Source organism: Glandiceps talaboti, chromosome 20, assembly GCF_964340395.1.
Source record: "Glandiceps talaboti chromosome 20, keGlaTala1.1, whole genome shotgun sequence".
NCBI classification, from domain to species: Eukaryota; Metazoa; Hemichordata; class Enteropneusta; family Spengelidae; genus Glandiceps; species Glandiceps talaboti.
The window spans coordinates 8,370,739-8,395,206 of NC_135568.1; the positions used below are offsets into that span (position 1 = coordinate 8,370,739).

Here is a 24,468-nt window from a genome sequence, read left to right on the forward strand (position 1 = left end):
TTTTATCATTATTAGTTTTGTTCATTTATTTATTTTCCATCAGTGTCTGTAAATCATACTGATGATACTGTAATGTATAAATAATATACAAAATAAACCACCAGAATTTGTGCCATGTAAAAACCTGTAATTGTCTTGTGCAAATATAGTAGCATATAACATCTTAGAGGATTTCCCCATACTATCTGTGAACATACTTTGCAATACATGTGTTAGTATTAGTTATTCACATATTTATTTTCTATTATACTGTCTCTAAATCACAATAACAACATGACCTATATAAATAATCATTTACCCCCCCCCCCCCCCCCCCCCCCCCCCCCCGATAACTGTGCCACATAAGAAACCTGTGACTTGTGTATATGCAGCAGACAAGTATGCATGTACACGCGCTTAAATTCCAGGGTTTCAATCCCAGGTTCTCACTTTAGTGTTATCTTATCAGTGGAGCTTAAAGGCCAGGGTTTCAATCCCAGGTTCTCGTTTTAGTGTTATCGGTATCTTATCAGTGGAGCTTAAAGGCCAGGGTTTCAATCCCAGGTTCTCTCATTAGTGTTTTATCTTATCAGTGGTGCTTAAAGGCCAGGGTTTCAATCCCAGGTTCTCTCATTAGTGTGTTATCATATCAGTGGAGCTATGAGGATTACATAGGAGTATTTTTTTGTTCTGGGCCAACTTTTTGGTCAGACAACTGTTTTTCACACCTAATGTTTAATCCTTTTTCAAAGTGGGTCTTTAAAGTCCCAGTTCAGATTAAGATTAAAATGTATGTGAAAAACTATTATCTGGCACAGCTATCGAAAAAGTTGGTCCAAAACAAAAGAATAGTCTCGCATAATCCTTATTAAGATCACTCTAATGTGACAACCCAGGACTGAAACACAGCCCTTTAACACCCTAATGGCTATAAAATGGCCATCTAGAATACTCTAAATCTACACAGCTCCAATCTGTTTTGCAGGCTGCCGATACAATATGCACTGTAAATAAATTCTCCAAACTTTCAGGAAATAGTCACATATTATATCTTCAAGACATCACATTCCATGTAGTAAATTTCTTTACTTTGAGGTAAAAATCACAATTCGTTCCACTGATTACATCACTGGAGTACAATGTTCTGGTATATACAGGTAGAGTAGATTCTTCTCGGCTATGTACATGATACAGTACTTAGAATTCTACAGACTTTCGCAGTCTTCCTCGTCTGTATACTATCCATATAACTTTCCTTGAAATCAACAATCAACATCTCTTCCCAGTCCTGTCCATCTATCTGGTACCATCAGGAAGTACTTTCCCATGGCTTCCAGGAATCGGGTTCTGTATAATTCCGGTGAAACTACCGTAGGCATTTTACCTGCAATGTGAGTAACATGATATACAGCACTTAAAAAAAAAACATAAAGTATATTCCACCATACAATATAATGATTCTATAGTCATCATGCCTTCTGTTTCCAAACCTTTTCATTTAATACTTCACCACAGGTCAAAGGTCATGTCAAAGGTGACCCTATCAAGAACTTGATGTTAAAATTCAAGGATGCTATCAAAGCGAAATAACTTGTTCACATCTCATTACACATATAGATCGTAGAATGTAAAATAGATGTATGTAGGTGTGCATTGTGTAGAAGTAGAAGTTGGATACTTTAGGTTATGTGGTTCAGCTGAGTTGCCAAATAAATATATGAAGTTTTCTGGAGATGTACATACAAGTTATACTTTCAGAATACAGTAAATTTCCTACTGGAATATATCTACATATGCTCTGTATGATCTACTTTCGCATCAAATCTGTTTTGTATTGAACAATTTTCTCAGGTGTTTTTGCTACTCAGCTCTCACAGTCAGACATGTCTACATCTACAGCACATTTAATTATTGATCATAAAACTAATATATTCTTTAGAATAATATTCGACTAAGTATCCTGTGATATTTTTAAAACTGCACAGAGCATGTCAGATCAACAGAAATGAAAAAGAAAATGTTACCTTGTCCTCCAAGGATTCCTGAAGACTTAACAACCATCTCAAGTTTTTTATCCCATGTAAATGTACGAATATAGTCTATAAAAGTAGTCAAAATAATAGAAATGGAAATATTATTTGTATTGAGCTGATAATACAACTGTTGTATGAAAGCTGGTCAATAACTATTGAGGAAGAATGTGTCTTAGTGTCCAATTGTTTTGAAAATAGAAGTTGTCTGAATCACTCAAAACTTTGCAAAAGGAAAACTTGTTTGTGGTCTTATTGAAATCAGTACAGATATTTGGTTATTCACTGTCTTGTTTTCAAGGAAATTATCAAAGTATTATTTTTCACAGCCATTTTGAACTGTAATATGGGTAAAAAATATCTCTAGTATACACTTAATTGCCTGGCTATGAGGGCACGAGTAGTTTATTATCCTGTAGGCTGTTATGTAGCAACTAATAGTCTTTCCCCGAGGCTGAAAGCTGAGAAAAATAGTTGCTACATAACAGCATGGGGGTAATATGATGTCTACTAGTGCCCAAATAAGGCCAGGGAATAAGTGCTTTATAACACATTACATTCTCAGACACATATTCTTTCCATTGTCAAAGCAAATCACTGAAAAGGCTCTTGTGCTACATGACCCTAGGGAAAATATAACATGACTAGTGCCTTGCTCTATGCAAATTAAGGTCACTCTGGGTCACTAGCCCATATCATGTGATTCAATCTAAGCCAATCACTGAAGGGTGTATGGAAGTGATGTGTTATAATCAAAACTATAGAAAGGGGACCCATCATTTTTCTTGAAGACCCACTACTGATATTTGTTGTGCAGCTAGAATTATACAGGAACTAAAATATGTAATGGTACTCAGTAAATTTCTACTACGGTACTCACCAATGATTCCGACCACAAGTTCCCTTTTACTTGTATCAATCCCAACTAACAAGGAATAATCCATGACAAGACGACCGGATAAAAATAAAGTATCGTTGTAAATGGCAACGGTCAACGCTGTCTTGGAGTGAGTACGGATATACAATGGATAGTCCATGATATCTGTAAGGCAAATGTAGGCAAAGTTAGCAGAAAACAAAGGCGAGGCTGATTTCATATTTCTGTGTGCTTACATTAAGGGACCCCAAAAAAGCCATTTCCATAAATCCTTTCGCTGTGCGAAATCTCTCAAACAGAGTAATTAGAATTGGCAAATCTGGCTGAGATGATGCCTGCGCTACATTTGGGTGAGGCATTATGGGAACTAAATAATGTTAGGAGCTTTCTTTTATAGCACATCCTTATAAGTCATATTAGGTTTAAAACAAACTTACATTTGAGAAGGTTCTCATCCAATAGCACCAGATCTTCAGTTTCTTCACCGGATACTTTAACATGACGATTGCGTACAGAACCTTTCAGATCAAACACCTGAAACACATACAAAGATAACGTTGACCATTTAAGCATCACCCACCGTACCATGGATATGTTTGATATGAACATTAAAATACAGATTGTAGCATTCTACACTTCTGTTGGTTAATATCACATGTTGGGAGGTTGGGAGGTTGGGAGGGCTGAATAGATAATTATTAGCAGACTGGTTTGGATACTCAATCAGGCAATACATATTTTATTATTGCTACAGGTTCTTAATTGCAACAGACTGTCGATATCTGACATACACATATATAGTAGCTAGCAAACTGGTCAAACTTATCACTTGAAGGCCAAATTAGCATTTACATTTAGGTGTAAAAATCTGTTGTCTTTTGGGGGCTATAAAAAGTTAGTTCTGAACAAAGAATGGTTCTATAATTATAATCCATATGGTTCTAATGATGAGATAGTATCATAATGTGAAAATATGGGAATGAATCATATGGAGACTGTGGGCTTAGGACCTCAGACAAGGTGATATTCTAGTACTGTTCAAGGACTGAATCATGGGCCTTTAAGGGATGGGGTATTTGGACAAGGTGACATCCTAGTAACGATCTTTATCTAGGATTGAATCATAGGCCTTTAAAGGGGGTGGGGGTGATGGGTGGGTGGGTGTTTGGACAAGGTGACATTCTAATATCTTTAAATCTTTATCTAGGACTGAATCATAGGCCTTTATGGGGGGGGGGGGTGTTTGGACAAGGTGATACTCTAGTACCAATCTTTATCTAGGATTGAATCATAGGCCTCTATGGGAAGGGGGGGGGGGTGTTTGGACAACGTTATATTCTAGTACTGATCTTTATCTAGGATTGAATCATAGGCCTTTAAGGAGGGGGGGGGGTGGGGGTGCTCACATGAGGTGACACTCCAGTTCTGATTTTTTACCATACCTGAGCCATCTTCCTGCCATAGAATAAGTTTTCCATGACCAGTAAATCCTGCTTCATTGTATTATTAGTTTGTGAGTTACGGAATCCAACTCTATAAACACCAAGTATTTTAGCCAAAGCTATAGGTTTCTGTAAGAATAAGTTAAGATATCAGGTAATCTGGAAATCTATCACATGTAGTTGAAATCCTAAATCATTTGAGAACACTCACGCTTACAATTAGCCAATGACAGATTGATTGAATGGTCAACAACAACAACAACAACAACAACAACAAAAACAACAACAACAACAAACACAAACAACAACAACAACAACAACAACAACAACCACATTCATTAAATTTCCGACTGGAAATTGTTCACTTTATTTTCATTATTAGACATATTCTCTAAACATACTCTGTCATGGAACCACTACATTCATCGGTTTGTCTAAAAAGAAAGACTGCTGCCAAGCTCGAGTGATCTACATCACCTCAGTCCACCCAGTAAAAAATTACATTTTTAACACTGACATACTCTGGGCTAATTATAGCTATAACTTCCAAAGAAGCAGATAGCCTTAAATGTAATTTAACTCCCGAGTCATAAATAAATTTGACAAAATCATATGTGAACTTCGAGTCTAAAATGCAGTTTGAACTTTGACCTACCTTATCTTCAGATGATATCTGGACATACTGGAAATAGTGTGGCGCAAACTCCGAGAAAGACTGAACTTCCAGACGTGACATCTGCTTCAAGATGAAACGATCGTCTGAAATGAAAATACAAAAAGTAACACTGAAGTAAAAAGTACTTTCTCTATTTGCTACACTCATTTATAGCATTCATATCAAGTATAAAAGTATTGGTTTATTTCCAAGCCAAGTGTTATCAGTCCAATTCAGTTGTTTACTTTGTAACAGGTTCCATTCATATACGGTCTGATGTCAGCAGTTGTAATTCTTACCTGAAGTTTTCAGAAATGTTGATCCCGATTTTCCACCTCTTGCTATCCATTGTATACAGTGGGAAAGAGACCGGATATAAGCTTCCTCTCCGGCAGGAAAGATAGTTTTCCGAAGAAGTCTGAATTGCTCAGCAAAGTAAACCCTACAATAGTACTTGGCCGTGTTATCAGAAAATTGTAATTCTATGTGTGGATTGGGTGGGTGATGTCGTGACTTCTCTTCTCGGCGAAACAAACTAAAATCTGTCTCATCTGTAAAAAATAGAGAAGAATAAAACTTTCTTTGGATGTTACTTATTATAATCAGCAATAAACAAAACTTTTGGCTCACACATGTAATGGGTTATTGCCATTTTCTTTGTGATTATTTCTTATTTGGCCATAGAGGGCGCATTTTAAAAAATCGGTCAGGTTCCATTGGTAAATATAGGGTTGGTTGGGTCATGAGAAGCATAGGGAAAAAAAGAGCAGGGCTCAAATTTCACTTCAGTCTATGTTTGGTAGTTAGATTTAGTGAACTGTTTCAGCTACAACTAGTAATTCCCATTCGTTTAACAAACTACTACCTTAGAAATTTGGTAGTCTAGATACAATGTTTAATAGTCTATGTGTCCTGGACTACTGCTAATTTGGTAGTCTAGATACAATGTTTAGTAGTCTATGTGTCCTGGACTACTGCAATTTTTTGAGCACTGAAGGCCCACCATAATTTGCATATACTGCCACTAAGAATCTGATAACTCACCTTTCTTATCTTTATTACTATCCTTGCCATCATCAGATGGCGAATCTACTTCATCATCAACTCTGTAATAAACTCTATCAGCTCCTTTTAACTGATTGCTATCTGTAGATACTGTGTTCTTAGCTTTACTGAAATGTGGTAACTCTGATTTAGATAAACTGCCTTTCAGGAATGCCAACACTTTATTGCCTCTGTTACCTGGAATTAAAACATATCAAGATCATCACCATTATGATCATCTTCATCACACTGCAATCACCGTTCATCATCATGATCATGATCATTGTCATCATTGTCATCTTCGTCATTGTCATCATCATCAATCATCATTCTCCTCCTCCTCCTCACCACCACCACCACCACCACCACCACCACCACCACCACCACCACCACCACCACCACCACCACCACCACCACCACCACCACCACCACCACCACCACCACCACCACCACCACCACCACCACCACCACCACCACCACCACCACCACCACCACCACCACCACCACCACCACCACCACCGCCCCACTGCTGTCGTCGTCGTCCTCCTCCTCCTCCTCCTCCTCCTCCTCCTCCTCCTCCTCCTCATCATCATCATCATCATCATCATCATCATCATCATCATCATCATCATCATCTCAAATCAAAACATGCTTATTAGCAAATCAAACCACCAGATTAACTTGAAAGAAGTGGCAGAGTGGCCCATGGCAGTGACAGAAAATTATGCAAAATATTTGTGTATGTCTTGCCATTCAAATTATATATTAGAACAAAACACTCTGTAAGCATAACAATAATAACAGAATGACACAGAGTCAATCAAGGTCACAGCATCAAAGTATCAATATAATATAGATACATGCAATATAATCAATGGTATGGTTACATGAATACTTTGGTCATAAAAAGATGGCCAATATTTTGGCGAATGAAAAAGTAAATGACCAAACATCTGACATTCCATCTTTATTGTTGATAAAATGGAAGAAAGATTGTACAAAGATGTAGTAATATCTTGAATGGACCTCCATGCATACAAAGGTAATGCTCTATTCACTTTGAACATATTAAAGTGGAATGCCACTCCAGGAAATTAAACTTTAGGTTCTGAAGAGTCATTTTATGACTTCACATCACATAAATTTCACAAAATTGCCAAGAAATATCAAACTGAAATTTGTCTTCAGAGTCACTGTCCTAGCAGTGGTCCAGCATTGCCCCATGGGAGTAGGCCGGCATGCATATGTATGAGATGAATAATGAATATTAATGATTCTCAGTGCTTAGTACCTTCAGATAAATAGTTACTGGACCAATGTTTGGACAATGAATGTGAAAACAATTTTTAATTTGGTGTTTCTTTGTAATCGTGCAAAATGTATGTGGTGTTAAATCATAAACTGACTTTCCAGAATGCAAACTTTATGAACATGCCTTCTGGAATGGCATCCCCCTTAAAGTTATAGTGAATCTAGAAGTGAAAATTCTGACAGCAGTTCACACAGTGTTCTGGTGAATAGTAAATTGAGTTATAGTGCAATACTGTATGTAGTCTGAGAGGTCCAGTTATTGGTCCACTTAGGTAACCATTTTCTATCCATGTTATATAAGTGGAAAAATTCCTAGATCTTTCACACTATACTGTATTATGACATAAACATGTCATAAAACTCACTCACCCTTTTCATGGCTGTTTTGGAGTTTTCTATTGTATTCTAAATCTAAAACAGTAAGTGTGAATATACTCTTCTATCACTGATAATTGTATTTGTCATATAATAGAGAACAAGTTATCTCAACTATCATGCTTTGCAAAGGTAAGAGGATCTGCACTTTGAAGTTTGCCAAACAAAAGCCAAGGATGATAGTACCTCTGGTGGGTCTCAGGCAAGCCCTAGACAGAGCCCTTGACACTATTTAAAGTTAGTAGAAATGGCTGAGAGTTTAGCATCTAGACTATATAAGGTATAGAGTATCACTAAGAGATACATTTTTGCATTTTCTTTCTGTGTATTTATACATTTATGGATTGAGAAGATACTAAACATACAACAATGGCAGTTGGACTTTCAACAAACTAAAACAGACACAAACTAAAATTATCATCATGACATGTTGATATAGTCTATTATTAGACATTAATGTAATTACAGTCATGGTAGGGTGGCCTCTCTGTAATACTCTCAGAGCAAATGTTTCCTCAAGTAGTTGCACATTCTGCCTCATTCTGTGTGTACACCATTTTGAATACAAGGTGACTATATCCACATAACCACACCATCTGATGTCAGTAATTTACTACATGCAACAGCAATAGTTTAGTTTGTGTCTGTCTTATTTTGTCGATACCACATTTGCCAAGGTAATATTATGCAAATAAGTACAAATGAAACTGCTAGGTTAGGTCATAGGTCATAGGTCATAGGTCATAGCACATTCAAGGATCATTAGAAACTTACCAGTTACTGGTTTCTGAGTTATGGATTTTTCTAACTCTTCTGTGTTTTTCAGTATTGATGGTTTTTCTGATTTGAGTCTCTGCTGTGGACTGGAGTTTGTTGAACTGGTTGTTGATGTAGTGGTCAGTTCTTTGAACACCTTCAAAGTTTGTTTGAACTCTCCTAACTTCTGGTCATACGTCTTGCAGCTAAGGATGAACATTAAGAATGTTATAACTGTCATTTGATGAGCTTTTCCTGTGTACAAAGAGCACAGTTAGTCAGGATAGTAAATGATAGAGTTCAATTCTTAACTGTCCATCTGTGATATAGAAAAGTCATAACAGACATCCATTGCTACTTACCTCAAGGCATAGGCAATAATTGAGCTTGGTTCCGTATCTATGACGACAACTGGTATTTTGAAGGGTGGAAGCATGTAATGTTCATCTAATGAACTAATAATAAGAACAAAATTAAACATTCTGTTAGGAGTATGAATGATATATGATTGCAAATGACATTAACCCATCATTTTGTATGTGTACCATGATGGACAAATGGTCTAATACTAGAATGACAAGCCTGGAATCTGCAAACAGCTTGTTTTATCCCTACCACTTGTTTATAAATGGCTATACATGTAGTACGTGAACACAATTTGAACCACGATTGTGCCCTTGTCAACCAAGCTGTATAATTGGGGACCTGGTAGGACAGTGGTTGCTAAGTGAATGCCTTAATCTTATGTCCTTACATAGGCTGCAGTCAAGTGTATTCTCCCAAGAGACTTGAAGAAACATACAGAGAGATATTATGTCACCCATAGATCCTTGCAAGGGGTAATAATAATTAATGTAAAGTGCTTGGAGCACAGTGTGGGAAAGTACTATCTTACATTTATTGGGTAATTTGTTGAGAATATATTCTTTCTTTTCACTTTAAAATATTCAAAAAAAATTTTGTATTTAAGAAAATATGTTTCAAACTTACTATGGTCCAGTAAGTGGTGTAAACATTGGTCCTGACAGTAAGTTTTGGAATAATGTTTTCATAATGGCTCCCTTTTTGTCACTTTGTTTGGAAGATGTTGAATCATCTGAATTAGTGATAGCTTCTGTGAAGTCACTACTGGAAGCTGTGGATAAAATATAAAATGTCTAAATTAGTGATACTAGCTTCTGTGAAGTCACTACTATTATTATTATGGAACTTGTCAATGTATTATTGCTACTAGAAGCTGGTTTTATAAATGTAAAATTAACAGTCTGGAGCAGTTCATTATGTTTTCACTTGAAGCAGCTGTTGATAAAATGTAAATCATATGAAACACCATATTTTCACTGGTAGAAGCTGGTGATTTGCCTGGATAACCTGTCTTATTCTCTGTCAATAATATCAGCAGAGTTCCAATCGGTGATGTAATTGTTTTGTGCGACATGGTTCATGATAGCGGATTTGTTGAACACTTTTGATGTGCCTAGCCTAGCAGTAAAGCCAGCAAATGGACAGTTTTGGCAAGCCAGTCAACTTGAACAGGTGAAACATTACTATAAAGTAATAAGAACACTTGGTTGTTGTTGGTTTTACCAACCTGATGAAAGTGTTTAAGGATATTTGATATTAACTTACATTTGGTGAAGTTGTGTTTACCGTCCAGAGATCTAACTCTTCTATGACCTGGTTTATCACTTACTGACCTCTCAACTGCTTCATATAACTGTCTGGAAGATTCTGAAAACAAATCAGAAAGTGAACTAAAAATTGAAACAGTGTGTAGTGCTGTGTGGATCCTAATTTGAATGAAACCTGTGATTTCCATTGAAACTTATCGATGTTACATAACTGGGGAAATTGATCATTATACTGATGTGCAATCAGACTAAAATCTGATATGGGAAAGGTAGTGATCATCTGGAGAAAAACAAACGACACAAAACAATGGAAATAGAGGTACATAGCGACATCTAGGTGCTTTCACCATATCAGATTTTAATCAGATTGATACATGTATTGTTGATTAGAATGTTATACAATTGAAACTATAGTCATACAAATAGAAACTAATGTATGTGAGTGACGTCAAATTAGTTATGACGTCACCCTGTTATCTTTGTTTAGTACAGTGTTGGTATTTTATATTACAATGTGTTTATTTTGTGGTATATTATTTGGTATATTCTTTGTGTTATTAATGAAGGTGTTCTGTACAGAGTAAGGCGATGACATTGTAATGACACTAAGTTGACTTGGAATACATGATGGTGTAAGTTTATTTCAAGAAACTATTTTAAGTTGAAACAAAGCGTGACCTGCTTTGACAAAAATGTAACTAACATTGCAACATTTCATCATCTGGGTCATCAAAATTACATTTGAATCTTTGAACTACTTACTTCCATTTGAACCAGGCACTTCACATATATCATACTCTGATAAATCTGGTAGTTTGGGTGTTTTGTCTGGTACACTTGCTGGTTCTGATATTTCCTCTGGTTGGCTTGTTAGTTTTATGGTTTGTTCTCTTCTGGTTTGTCGTGGGTTGTTGTGTAATACAGCCTGTATACCAGGTGACACACCATACTCTACAGGTGCTCCTATACTCGAGATTCTCCCTACATCATGTGAACAAATAAAAACGCACCATTTTATTTTCTGGTTTGATTGTATAATTTTGATAGACTACACAGGCATGTAACACCACTGTAACAATGCTAAGACAGAACCCCATGATATGCGAGTGCAAGTATGGGTGTACTTGGCATAATTGCATTAGTACTTGCAGCGTTCTCTGTGGCAGTATGTTCACAAACAAAGTGAGTGAAAGTGCAACAAAAAAAATAGCACCAATAGCATTGTAGCACAACTGTTTCATTTGGCTGTTGCTATGGGCATGGTCTTGGTGCTAGGTATATTTGCATATATTTTTTGAATGTTTATTCATTTGTCTATTAATCCCTGTTGTTATCTTCGCAATATACATGATCATTTGGCTGTTGCTAAGGGCATGGTCTTGTTGCTAGGCACATTTACATACATTTTTTGAATGTTTATTCACTTGTATAAGAATCCGTTATCTTTGTGAAAGACACCATTATTTGGCTGTTGTATGGGCATGGTCATGGTTGCTAGGGGTATTTGCATACATTTTTTGAAGGTTTACTCACTTGCCTACTACTAGATGTTGTTATTTGACCAAAATATACTGCTATTTGGTTGTTGCTAAGGGCGTGGTTATGGTTACTAGGGCCAATTGTGTCAAATATTTTGAAGAAAATCTGCAGAATAACACTTATAGAAACATCTCACCAAGTTTCAGTCTCATTAACAAATTTGAGATAAGTTTTTTAACCAAAAATCACATTTTTACACCTAATTTGCATATCATTGATGAGATCATTATATGCTGAATATGTCTTCATCTATACACTCCTAGATGCATCCCCATTAAATTTCAGCCCAACCTTTTTAGTAGTTTTGGAATTAAAGTTTTTTGACCAAAAATCACATTTTTTTTACCCAAATCACACACCGATGGTAAGATCATTTTGATTTGAACAAATTTCCCAACTAGACATCCAAGGTAATACACCCACCAAATATCATGGCAATTGGTCCGGCAGTTTTTGACATAAGTTGTTTACACACACACACACACACACACACACACACACACACACACACACACACACACACACACACACACACACACACACACACACACACACACACACACACACACACACACACGCGCGCGCGCGCACACACACACACACACACACACACACACACACACACACATACTTTGCCATGTATAACACTACTGAACCTTATCAGTTCAGTTGTGCTAAAAAACACACCTGTCCACCATACAGCAGGAAGTAAGATATACATGAATATACCACGCAGAAGTAAAGAAAATGAAACTTCACAAAAAGGGCACATATCTATATGAAAGCCTATGTGAGAGCCATTATTACAACGAGTCAGATGATGAAAACACCCAATGATGTCATTGTTTCATAAAAGAAGTGACCGGAGTACAGCTTTGCACATAGTCAAGATAAAACTGTGGCTTACATAAGTAAGGAATACAAGATCTGGGAGATTTATTTTTCATACAGCCTATGGTGTTCTCTTTTGAATAACCAATGTGACAAGATGTGGATAATGTACAAACTATATGTTGTACTCCAGCTGGGGTTCCTACTCCTGACTGTTGATATTCCTGTGGTCTCTTCAGATGCAACATGTAAGGTGTACAACCAGTCATATGTGGACTGTAGTGAGAGAGAATTGGATAGCATCCCTGACAATTTACCAACATTCGTCACACATCTTAACTTGTATGATAATGTGATTGTATCTTTACCACCAGGCAGTTTAGCAAGTCTAAAACAACTGGAGTACCTCAAACTTGAAAGCAACAATATACAAACTCTCCATTCTGGCTCTCTACAAGGACTTCATCAACTGAAAGAACTGATCATGGCAGACAATTCTATTTCCTGTATTGAAGCACATGCTTTCAGAGATGTCCCTAAACTAGAAATTCTTGACATGTCTTTCAACTATGACCTCAGAGGAATTCCAGATTTTGTGTTCACACCCCTGAAAAACTTGGTGACACTTGACCTGAGTTATACCGGAATTGAAATGTTGTCATCTACATCCTTGCAAGGACTTGTCAGTTTACAAGAATTATATCTTGCTAGAAGTCCAATAACTGAAGTGGCAGATGATACATTTAAAGACCTGGAGAAATTAAGAATATTAGAATTCCTTGATCACAACTTTGTCTGTTTTCCAGGTCAATCACTCAAACCTCTGAGAAATATTGAAACGCTTCTTTTCTCACGCATGGACATAACATTTGATAGTAATTGTGGGGACATTGATCTGAGAGACTTTCAAAAACTAGAAGTAGTTTCTCTTGATCATAACAACATCAATGATTCAAATATACAGAGTATAACTTTTGGGGATATCCAACTGCAGAAGTTGGATTTATCAAGCAATAATTTGAAATGTCCAATTAATGGTACATTTAATGCAGTTAGAGCTACAATGCTGGACCTGACTGAGAATCCAATTAATGGTGAATGTCTGGAGAAGTTATTGTATGACCTTGAACATTCTGATATCAAAACTCTGCATTTGGGGATCAAGCAACCAGAATTAGCAGTAAGAATCACAGGTACTACTTTCAAAGGTTTACGAACATTAAAGTTAGAAGAACTGTTGATACAAAATATGTATGTTAAAGAAACCAACTTGTCTGCTGGAGTTTTCCAATGGATGCCATATTTAAAAACCTTAAAAATAAGTTTTCAATCTAAACTTCCAAGAACAATCTTCAATAGATTACAAAATTTGAAAACTTTGGCACTACATAATAATGACTTTGATGACATTGCACTTGGAGTTTTTAATGATTTGACATCACTGACTACACTTCAAATACAGTGGAATACCTTTAAAGGTTCACATGCAAAACAGACACAGGCAAATGTGTATGCAATGAATGACATTTTAGAAAATTTACAGAATCTCACCACATTACGATACCTGTATCTAGATAACAACTACATACTATGTGGAGATCTTTCATATTCTTTAAGTCACATGACTTCCCTGATAGAGTTGCGTATGTTCGATGACAGTGCAAATGTATTATTTTCTCCCCAAAGCATTGGTGTGGAAACACTTCAAACTCTCCAAGCATTATCAATAGGTGTTTATCCTTGGGAAAAATTTGCTCCGAATCCATCACTTAAAGTGTTTTCTTTAACCAGCATATTACAAACAATTGTTCGTTCAAAACTTGCAAAAGGTTTTACGCTTTTTTTTGACAATACAAGTTTGGAAACTTTGACTATCGAGAATATACAATTTGAAACTATTCCAAAAATTTCAGTCCCTTCTTTAGTATCATTAACACTTAAGGATGTCTATTTTAAAAACCCAGCTGATGTTTTTGAGTTCATTAATCTATTCCCAAATGTAAAAAAATTGTCTCTGACTGGTGTACAAGGTCTGACAAATAAATTCATGGTGGACTTGCTGCCGACATTTTCTCATTTAGAAACACTGACAATTATGAATACAAAAATCAATGACATTAATACACAGGCAGTGAGAAATTTACATAATTTGACAAATCTTGCTTTTGAGGATAATTACTTAGACTGCTCCAAATGCAAAATGAAGGAATTTGTAGATTGGATGAAAACTGACAGAAAAGTCCATGTTAATCCATCCATTACCAAATGTATAGACCCATACAAAATGAACGGAAAGTCTGTCTTAACTTTGACCTTTGGATGGGAATGTAATCTAGCATTTATGATTTCAGTACCTGTTACTTTTATTTTTGCCTTTTCTGCAATTTGTATTGGACTTTGTGTTCATTTTCGTTGGTATATACGCTATGGTTGTTTCCTCATCAAACTAAAGCGTGGCGGTTATCAACGCCAACTCAATGATGAGGAGCAACCATTGAATATCAGATATGATGCATTTGTTTGTTACAATGAAAATGACAGAGATTGGGTCATGCAGCAATTAGTTCCTCATTTGGAAAATATTGATCCACCTAATTTCAAACTTTGTTTACATGAACGTGATTTTATGCCAGGTATCGATATTTTTGACAACATTCTTGAAAGTATAGAGACTAGTCACAAAACTATGTTGATACTGTCACCTGGCTTTGCACAAAGTGAGTGGTGTTATTTTGAGATGAGAATGGCTCAAGATAATTTATTTCGACAGAAGAGAAATCTTCTCCTCCTTGTGTTGTTACATGAAATTCCAGATAATGACATACCAAGAGTTTTACGAAAGATGTTACTGACCCAGAAATATATCAAATGGACTGAAAATGCAGTTGGTCAGAGACTTTTCTGGGAGAAATTAAAAGTTGCATTAAAATCTGACAACAAAGTTAACAGAGTGGCAAATATTTGAGGTTTGGAAAGTGTCTTTTTTGCCTTTTAAACATCTAGGGGTGATTTTAGACAACATTTTTTACGCAAGTCATTATATAGTCTACAAAATGAACTATGTTAGCCACCTATAACTGATAAATTCTGGAAAGGCATTCAAGGAAAAGTCGAGCAAGACTTAAAAGTCCAGTCAGACTTATTTCTGTCTTTAGTAAGCTTGTATTGATTGCTGCTATCAAGTTAAAGTAAAAGTCCAGTCTTATTTATGCCTTAGTATACTTGTATCACATTATTAGTAACTTATATATAGTTTGGTCACTTTTTCAATTTTGAACCTTGTAAAGGAGAACTGCTACACTAAATATGTTCAACTTCACCCATCTTGGGGATTTCCTGCAAGTTTGTTCAGTAACTTCAATATTTCTGTGGACTGAGTTCAGATATTTCAAAAATATTTCTGATTGATTGTGATTTACTGTTACAGTAATATCAGCATAAAATGTCAAATATTTTTAAGAACTTGAAAAAAATAGTAATTTAGTTGAATTCATTGGAGTATTTAATATTAGTATAAACAATTATTGTAAAAAAAACAAAACATTTCACCGACACTTTTTTTAACAGTGATTTTGTTGCAAATAGTTTGTCAGCGATTTGGTCAAATTTAGAAAATAAATAATTTGATAATAAATAATTTGATAATGGAACACAGTGTCACCCATTGTTTGTCACCTTTGTGTCAGGTTTGAATGAAATCATCATTGAATGTTAGAGGTATGGCTGTGGACAGACAGTAGACCCTTTGTAATAGCTTCCTTTCTGATGTATATCATGTGTAGATTGATTCAGAAATTTTGCAGGCCATGTCAACATACTCTCATGGCTTTATCATTGAGATTGTGTGGTACAGAATGATCACATTTCCAGAATATTGTCAGTGTAAATTTTTATGACTTTCAAAAAATTTTAATGCATAAGATATTCTACTGACATTCATCCAAAACTTAAAGACCAAGGATTCAATCCCAGGTGTTTTTGTAAATAATGCTACATCATCAATAAAGCCATAAGGATTACATAGGATTATTCTTTTGTTTTCCCAACTAGACACTCAAGGTAATACACCCACAAAATATCATGTCAATCGGTCCAGCGGTTTTTGACTTTAAGTTGTTTACACACACACACACACACACACACACACACACACACACACACACACACACACACACACACACACACACACACACACACACACACACACACACACACACACACACAGTGACACACACACACACACACAGACAGACAGACAGACAGACAGACAGGCACTTAGCAATGCCTATAGCACAACTGAACCATATCAGTTCAGTTGTGCTAAAAACTGCAAGCAGACTTAATATCGGCAGATCTCAAAACTGATATTTTGAATAAGCAAATGATTTGGCGATCACAAGTAATTTATTATACGTAATTCAAACTTTGTGCTAACAGCAGAATACGATTTCAGTGTCATCGACAGTATGCACTGATATCAACTTTATCCTGCACCAAATATAGTTTATTTATATGGTGTATATTTTCACTTGAGTCAAACAACTGATAAAGCTAAACCAGGCAGGGCATGCCAGAAGACTATATGTAACATTTACATTCACGATCTGAGTGAATAGTTTTGCAAGTTTAGGTTGTTGTTTACTTGATAGATAACAACAGTTTTACTATCGAACACAGCATGAATGTTATTGAGGGGAGTCTAAAATGCTGAATTAACGTAAACAAAACTCATTCTTCAATCACATCCTGCTGTGTTCAGTAATCAAAGTGCCCTTGTCTAGCAGGTAAAACAACAACTTCAACTTGATATGTTATGTATAGGCTTCTGGGGAACAGTCCCTGTTTTAGATGTAAACTCAGTTTGTGCCACTTGATATGATATTATTAGTACAAGGTCAAAGGTTATGACATATATTTTACATATTTTAAAGACAACATTGATAAATGTACCTCGAATTGGTACTTGTTGACTAGAAGCCTGTGGTCCCCATGTTGATGCCCTTTGTAAAACTGGTCTGGTAGAACTGTTCACAGATTCCTCTTGTTGTACATCGCTTTCTTCATCTGTAGTTGCTATGGTTTCATTTGTAGCATCAGCCATGACTGATGTAGATGTTGTTGAGATGTCATCTGTCAGTGTACTGCTGTTTTGCCTTGTTGCTTCATCTGTTATGCTTGGCATGTTAACTGTAGTCCCTGCATCAATGGTTTGTGTAGATGATGACATTTCCTCAGTAACAACAATGGTGACAGGCTATAAATAAAATTTAAAAATTCAAACATAAGGCAAAAAAAAAAAGAGAAGAAGAATTGTGTCTGGTTACCACGTGCATCACTTAAATACCCTCACGTCAGTCTATTTTTTTCATGTTTGTCCAGCCCATGCAGTCTGCAGATCCGTGGGGAAGCACAAAAATAACCCTCCCTACTTCAGTGAAGACAACTCCAGAGCCAATCATAAACAAGCAAATGACATCTGACCTGCCCCACTTACACACTTGCTCTAAATTACTAAATAACAAGAACAGTAACTGCCATAAATAGTAGATTGAGTGACAGGTTTGTTGAGAATAAAAAAAAAAAAATTGTATCCTCGTACCATTTTAGACAAACTGTCCTGATCAAAACAATTCTTTTTTGGGGTTGCCTAAGAAAACCCTATGGCCTCACAATGGATGGTATGGCATAAAGAAGTCATTTCATGAATAATGTGGTGTATCCTGTGTCTGGATTTTAATAAGTAAATTGAAAATAAAGCAGAATACGCCACATCACCAGAAAACAAGAGACAATCACATGTTTTCTACTTCTATGCTAATTCTTGTCAAAGCCTATTCAGCAACTGGACAAGGATGTTACAATATTTGTTGTCTGACTATCTGTAAAATCTTGCATGTACTTACAATGTCTGTTGTTTGACCATCTGTACCATCTTCATTCTTCCCTGCATTGGAACTTTTATGTTTCTTGGCACTTCTTTCCTGTTGTTCTAAGTCGTACAGTCTGATGGATTAAATAAAACATTATCAAGTGAGACATGTAACATGTTAAAATGTTCTTCATCACTGCATTACTTTCCTGATTCAAGAGGTAGAACAGCAGTAGCAAAATACAAATTCAAATGAATGGTAACAAAAATATTGCAGTACTTTTCCTAAAGTTTAGAAGCCCAATAAGGAGGGGGAGGGGGAGAGAGAACTGGTCAAGCTTTTAAAAATTTTATAAAGATTTTAAAAATTCATTAAACTACAATTTTGTGGAAACCCTGGTAATAAACTGAGGAAACTCTGGTAATAAACGGAGGAAACTCTGGTAGACATTACCTACTGTTGGTTCCCTACCTCAGCTCTTGATTCATGTTCTATAGTAGTAATGAAGTCAGAATGTAGATGAGGTAAAGAATCAAAGCTCTCAGTTCAGAAGTATTATAGAATACCTTTAAACTACCCTCACAAAATACTGGAAACTATGAGTATCTACTTTTTAGATACTTAATAACAGCACCAGGTTTGGGTGTATGTACATGTAGATCATGGTTGTATGACACAGTCACCAAACTACAACAATCACTGAGGTGGTAAAAACATATTCACAACCTACTTTTCCATTTTCTAACTTTCTCTTCACTATTTTCAGCCATTTTTGACCTTACACAGTTACCCCTGCCCTGCCCCTCCCCTCCCCACACATTTTTGATACCACCCTATCTCTATCTTCGTTTCTTGGGTTACAACTAACAATGCTTACCTATCATTCCACAATGCAATATCTTCACATATTAATTTCTTGACATGAAATACATCATCCAATAATTTGTGAATAACACTATGGATTTCAGCTGTAAGTAATAAACAGAAAACAAAATATTATTATATTAGTGAACAAGATGGAATGCATATACCCAGTAGAAATGAAAGTTCATGACCTCCTGATTTCCTGAAAGTATAGCTGATGTGGCAAGTTATTTAGGCATTAGAAGATAAAATCCATGGCTGCTGGTTTCTACAAAATCACAGTTGATATACAAAGACTTTTACATTTCACAAAAACCCATGGCCACCTTGTTACTGCAGCATCATAATTGATGTACAAAGTCTTTTTGGCAACACAACTTTTCTGTGTCTTCCTTTTTTAACAAGTTTTGAAATGACTCCTTTGTTACAGCAAACTTATGACAACACAATTGCATGTAAAATGATACTGTACATTGCACTTTACACATATACACACTCATAATGTTCTAATGTACATTCACACCACGTTACCAATGTCAACTCACTTGGGTAGTCATCTCTCAGTTGCTGCTCCTTATCTTTGGCATAATATTCCAACTCTCCTGTTGTTAGGGAAGTTTGTAGTTTGTCTATCATTTCTCTGAAGTGCGTTTGGTCCAGCTAGAAAGGGTGCAGAAATAGAATAGAGAGCCACTAACAATTAATTCACAATGTATGGTTGATTATTTTTACAATATTTGGTCATGGTTTATAGGAAGTTTACATAAAGGGAGTAGAAAGTCAGATATAGAATATTCATATTGTAAAATAGTCAAGACATGATGGGTGAATGGTTAGCATGGTTGGCTTGGAGTCTGCAGGTTGCAAGTTGTGGAGTCATGATGGGTGAATGGTTAGAGTAGCTGGCTTGGAATCTGCAGGTTACAGGTTGTGGAGTCATGATGGGTGAATGGTTAGCATGGCTGGCTTGGAATCTGCAGATTGCAAGTTGTGGAGTCATGATGGGTGAATGGTTAGAGTAGCTGGCTTGGAATCTGCAGGTTACAGGTTCAAGCCCTGTCACGGCTATTTGTTTCTGAATGGCTAAAGTCCTTGGGCAAGATTTGAACCACAAATGTGCCTCAGTCAATGCAGCTGTATAATTGGGGACCTGGTAGGATAGAGGTTGCAATGTGAATGCTTTAATCCTATGTGCTTATAAAGGCTGCAATGGATTGTATGCTCCCCAGGGAGTGTAAAAGAGCTACCGTACCACTATTGAGCCATACCGAGGGTAATTTTGTCAATATGATAAGCATTGTCAATGATTATCTATTTCACAATGGTGATATGTTGACGATATTTACAAGTTTTATGTTCTATGGTTGGGGTATGTATACATGATGTCGCTGTTCAGATGGGGGGGGGGAGCTGATTTACATATTCAGGGAAATATATGCAGTACACACACGATTGTCAGTTTGTGTATAATCTTACCGTCTGTTGTGTGATGAAATCTTTAAGACGTCTATCTCTACTGGTTGATCCAGATTCACTTTTCAACGTCATAATTCGTTCTAAGATATCACTATACACTTTATGACCACTGAAATATATAAACAATCAAGTATGAAATACTGAATAACCACTGAACATGTATATGAAATACTTTATGGCCACTGAACATGTATATGAAATACTTTATGGCCACTGAACATGTATATGAAATACTTTATGGCCACTGAACATGTATATGAAATACTTTATGGCCACTGAACATGTATATGAAATACTTTATGGCCACTGAACATGTATATGAAATACTTTATGGCCACTGAACATGTATATGAAATACTTTATGGCCACTGAACATGTATATGAAATACTGTATATGAAACGACTGAAATGTATTCTCAAACTAAAATAACAAATCAAAACAAGTCTCTATAAATAGAAGACATCCTCCTCAATGTTTTGTGGTGTCAATGGTACATCAACCTTGGTGACAAGTTAGAATAAAACTGGCCAGTGTGTGTCTGTGGTATGACTGCATGGACCGATGGACAGAAACCATTACAACAGCCCCCTCTCCTTCCATTTGGCTGTACTGAATGGACCGATGGACAGAAGCCATTATAAAAGCCCCCTCCCCATTCCATTTGGCTGTACTGCATGGACCGATGGACAGAAGCCATTATAAAAGCCCCCTCCCCCTTACATTTGGCTGAACTGCATGGACTGATGGACAGGAGTCACTGTAACAGCCCCCCCCCCCCCCCCCCCCTTACATTTGGCTGTACCAGAGGGAGTTGCTAACAATAAAGTCAAGAAAACAGCAAGACTTACTTGAATGCTAGATGTTTCACTTCTCTGTAGTAAGCTTTCCAACATTTGAAGGTTTGGGAATAACTAACAATGATAGGTGGCAGGGCAATCTCAAACAGAGAGATACGACTGTACCTGTATACAGAGGGATTAACATTTTATTGGCATCAGTTCATATTAGTGGGACATCTTTTCTCATATTAGTGGGACATCTTTTCTCATATTAGTGGGACATCTTTTCTTAAAAATACTACTGCTTAGTGCTTTAGAAACATTCAGTTCTTTGAAGTTAATTTTCATCAGTAATTTACAAAAAAAGAATTCTTGATATTAATATGTGTCAAGACAAAGAGATTGCAGTAGATGTGATGTCATCAGCAGAGATTTTCCTGTAGACTCTTGCTACAAAATGACCGAACACATGTCAAGTGGAGTAGAGCTACATACATGATGTCAAAGTTGAATAAATTTACCTTAGTTATTTTATTACCCCAAATCATATGTAAATCGATAGCAATTATCAATGAAAATTTACTAAAGGCAGAAATAAGATTGACTAGGAGAAATTAGGACTTACTTGAAAGAAGCCACCATATTCTGCAGACCAAAGTACTGATAATGATCATGATGTAAAGAATGTGGGCAGGGATCTAAACAGGCACGGCGGCCATATTTGTCACCATAGAAACGAAGTTCAAGATACTTAGCAAATGACAGAGACCAGCTGTCTTGAGTCAAGGGAACAACAGGTGTGACCTACAGGTAAAAAACATTGTTGGATTGTTCAGTTCAGGCTTTAAAATTAGTTTTTTAGGTTCCATCGTAAGAAAACACATTCAGAATGTTCATTAGCCATTTTCTTGTAAATGTAATCATGCTTTACAATTTGCCATTACCAGCAGAAACTGGGAATAGCTAGGTCAAGCAATGTCTCTATAATTATGCAATGCATCATGCATGACAATGCACCAACATTGCCATTTTAGTTCTCAAGCGAACTAACAAAAGAGGTGAACTGAAGAACGACTTATAAACTTATGACATATAAACTTTAAAAGACTTAAGTTAAAGTATAACTGATCTGTCAAAGTCGATAATCCTCTTCATAATGCCAGGAGAGAAGAAAACACACTATATGGTAAGCAGCAATCTCTTACCTGTTTACACTTTCTACACCAGCTCCACATCAAGACACTATCCTGGTATCCTGGTATTGGTGTCTCTAGACTACGTAGTACAATCTGGATAGACCCATTACCATGGGAAAATCGTCTGATATGGTCCACCATAGGAGTATCGCAGTTAGGGTTGGGACACATGTACGAAGGTCTGAAATATCACAGAAATAAAAGAAAAAGTAAACGACTGATCTGCACACAGATTATGTCAACTATTCAAAGGCTATAGAGCTAAAACTTATTCAGGTCATTTGGATTTTAGACCTCTGTGACGAATTGAGGAAACTTAATTTTTCTCTCTTAGCTATGATCATAATCCTACCAGGCAAATGAGTCACAGTTCCTTGAAAAAATTTCAATGGTGAAGGTAAGTGGGGTCTAGATCATTTCCCTGATTATCAGTTTTCTTGATAACATTTTTATTTTGACAGGGAAGTCAATAATTGAGACGCAAAAAATATCAAATAATATTATCCTGCCCAATCCACTGATGAAAGGTACATGTATTCCACCATTTCCATGTAACTTACCTAAAGCAGTATCTTTCTAAGAACGCTCCCAAAGTGATATCATTCCTTCCACAGAAATCCATAGACACGACCCTGAATACATTAAAACAAAAAATATGTTGTGTTTTTTCATTACAATTTCTTTCACAAACTTGCACCTGAAGTTAACTCACAATAATAGCTAACTGAATTGTATCTTACCATGGAGGTATACAATAATTGGGTGCATTTCTTGACTTGCTTGAGTGACTACCAAATAACACAACTATGTGTTGATGAAAGTATGGATCCAGACAGTCCATCTAAAAAAACACAAAATAGAATTTGGAAGACAATGTTAAACAATGAAAATTGAATCCTTTCTGTATACAGGAAACATGTGAACATGTGCTATTCTGAGTTTTTAAGAGATTTGTAGAAGATGATTCATGTTTGGTTGTATCTAATCATGTCATTGGCTATCAGTTTATCTTTATGACTTTGTCAACCAATCATTAACACCATACCAATGTTGTGAAATAGTACCAGTTCAATAGTTAAAAACGTTTAAGCCTATATCCAAGAATTTCAAAATAAATCTAATATTGGGTACATCTGCAAGGATGGATTGAATATTATTAGCAGGAAAACAGTAAACAGGAAAACAGGTCCCTTAAAATTTAAGTGTGAAAAACAATTGTCTTGAAGCTCTACAAAAATTTGGTTCAGAACAAGAGAATGATTCGGTCTAATCATTATGGCACCACTGATAAGATATCACTAATACAAGAACCTAGGATTTAATTATGTTTCAACAGTAGGGCAATTATGCAAACACTTTTTTTTGCAATCTGCAGCATCCTTTTTTATCAGATGATTGATAACCAAGTAAATACCTTTCTTGGGTAATATGAATCAGATTCAGCTGTGTCTCCATCTACTTCATTTTTATTCTCATCCAGATTATCTTCTTCATCAGTTTTGTTCCTGTTATCTCTCTCAAACTGATAGAGTTTCATCCTGCCTCCTCTAGCTCTGAAATCAGCCATCAGAGATTTGGTATTGTCATCGGTCACTGGACATGTCAGACTTTCTACCACAAATTTATGTGATTGGTCAATTTTGACATTGGTGGGGTTATATTTGTGTCCGAAATATACTCCATAATCTTTGTATAATGCATTGTCATGTGGAGACATGACTGTTATGCCATTCGGTGTACTGTTCTCCTGTAACTCATTTTCATTGTGTGGAGATGCGACTGTCATGCCATTTGATGTGCTGTTGTCCTGTA

At 36.2% G+C, this 24,468-nt stretch overlaps 1 protein-coding gene across 1 annotated transcript in view; it reads right to left on the bottom strand.

The window, feature by feature from the left end:
- Positions 1-344: 344 nt before the first annotated feature.
- LOC144451043 (1-phosphatidylinositol 3-phosphate 5-kinase-like) overlaps positions 345-24,468 on the bottom strand; it is a 46,028-nt gene continuing 21,904 nt past the window's right edge. The window contains exons 20-44 of the mRNA XM_078141801.1: positions 24,071-24,403; positions 23,397-23,497; positions 23,217-23,288; positions 22,666-22,837; positions 22,086-22,264; positions 21,530-21,643; positions 20,681-20,789; positions 19,750-19,864; positions 19,218-19,308; positions 18,374-18,473; positions 17,421-17,724; positions 10,863-11,081; positions 10,099-10,200; positions 9,460-9,604; positions 8,832-8,924; positions 8,488-8,675; positions 7,708-7,749; positions 6,028-6,225; positions 5,283-5,534; positions 4,984-5,087; positions 4,329-4,457; positions 3,324-3,420; positions 2,890-3,051; positions 2,004-2,078; positions 345-1,363 (exon numbers count right to left, since the gene is read on the bottom strand). Of these exons, the coding sequence (XP_077997927.1) occupies positions 1,242-1,363; positions 2,004-2,078; positions 2,890-3,051; positions 3,324-3,420; positions 4,329-4,457; positions 4,984-5,087; positions 5,283-5,534; positions 6,028-6,225; positions 7,708-7,749; positions 8,488-8,675; positions 8,832-8,924; positions 9,460-9,604; positions 10,099-10,200; positions 10,863-11,081; positions 17,421-17,724; positions 18,374-18,473; positions 19,218-19,308; positions 19,750-19,864; positions 20,681-20,789; positions 21,530-21,643; positions 22,086-22,264; positions 22,666-22,837; positions 23,217-23,288; positions 23,397-23,497; positions 24,071-24,403 (3,618 nt within the window). The 3' untranslated portion in view covers positions 345-1,241. The remainder of the gene's footprint in view (positions 1,364-2,003; positions 2,079-2,889; positions 3,052-3,323; positions 3,421-4,328; positions 4,458-4,983; positions 5,088-5,282; positions 5,535-6,027; positions 6,226-7,707; positions 7,750-8,487; positions 8,676-8,831; positions 8,925-9,459; positions 9,605-10,098; positions 10,201-10,862; positions 11,082-17,420; positions 17,725-18,373; positions 18,474-19,217; positions 19,309-19,749; positions 19,865-20,680; positions 20,790-21,529; positions 21,644-22,085; positions 22,265-22,665; positions 22,838-23,216; positions 23,289-23,396; positions 23,498-24,070; positions 24,404-24,468) is intronic.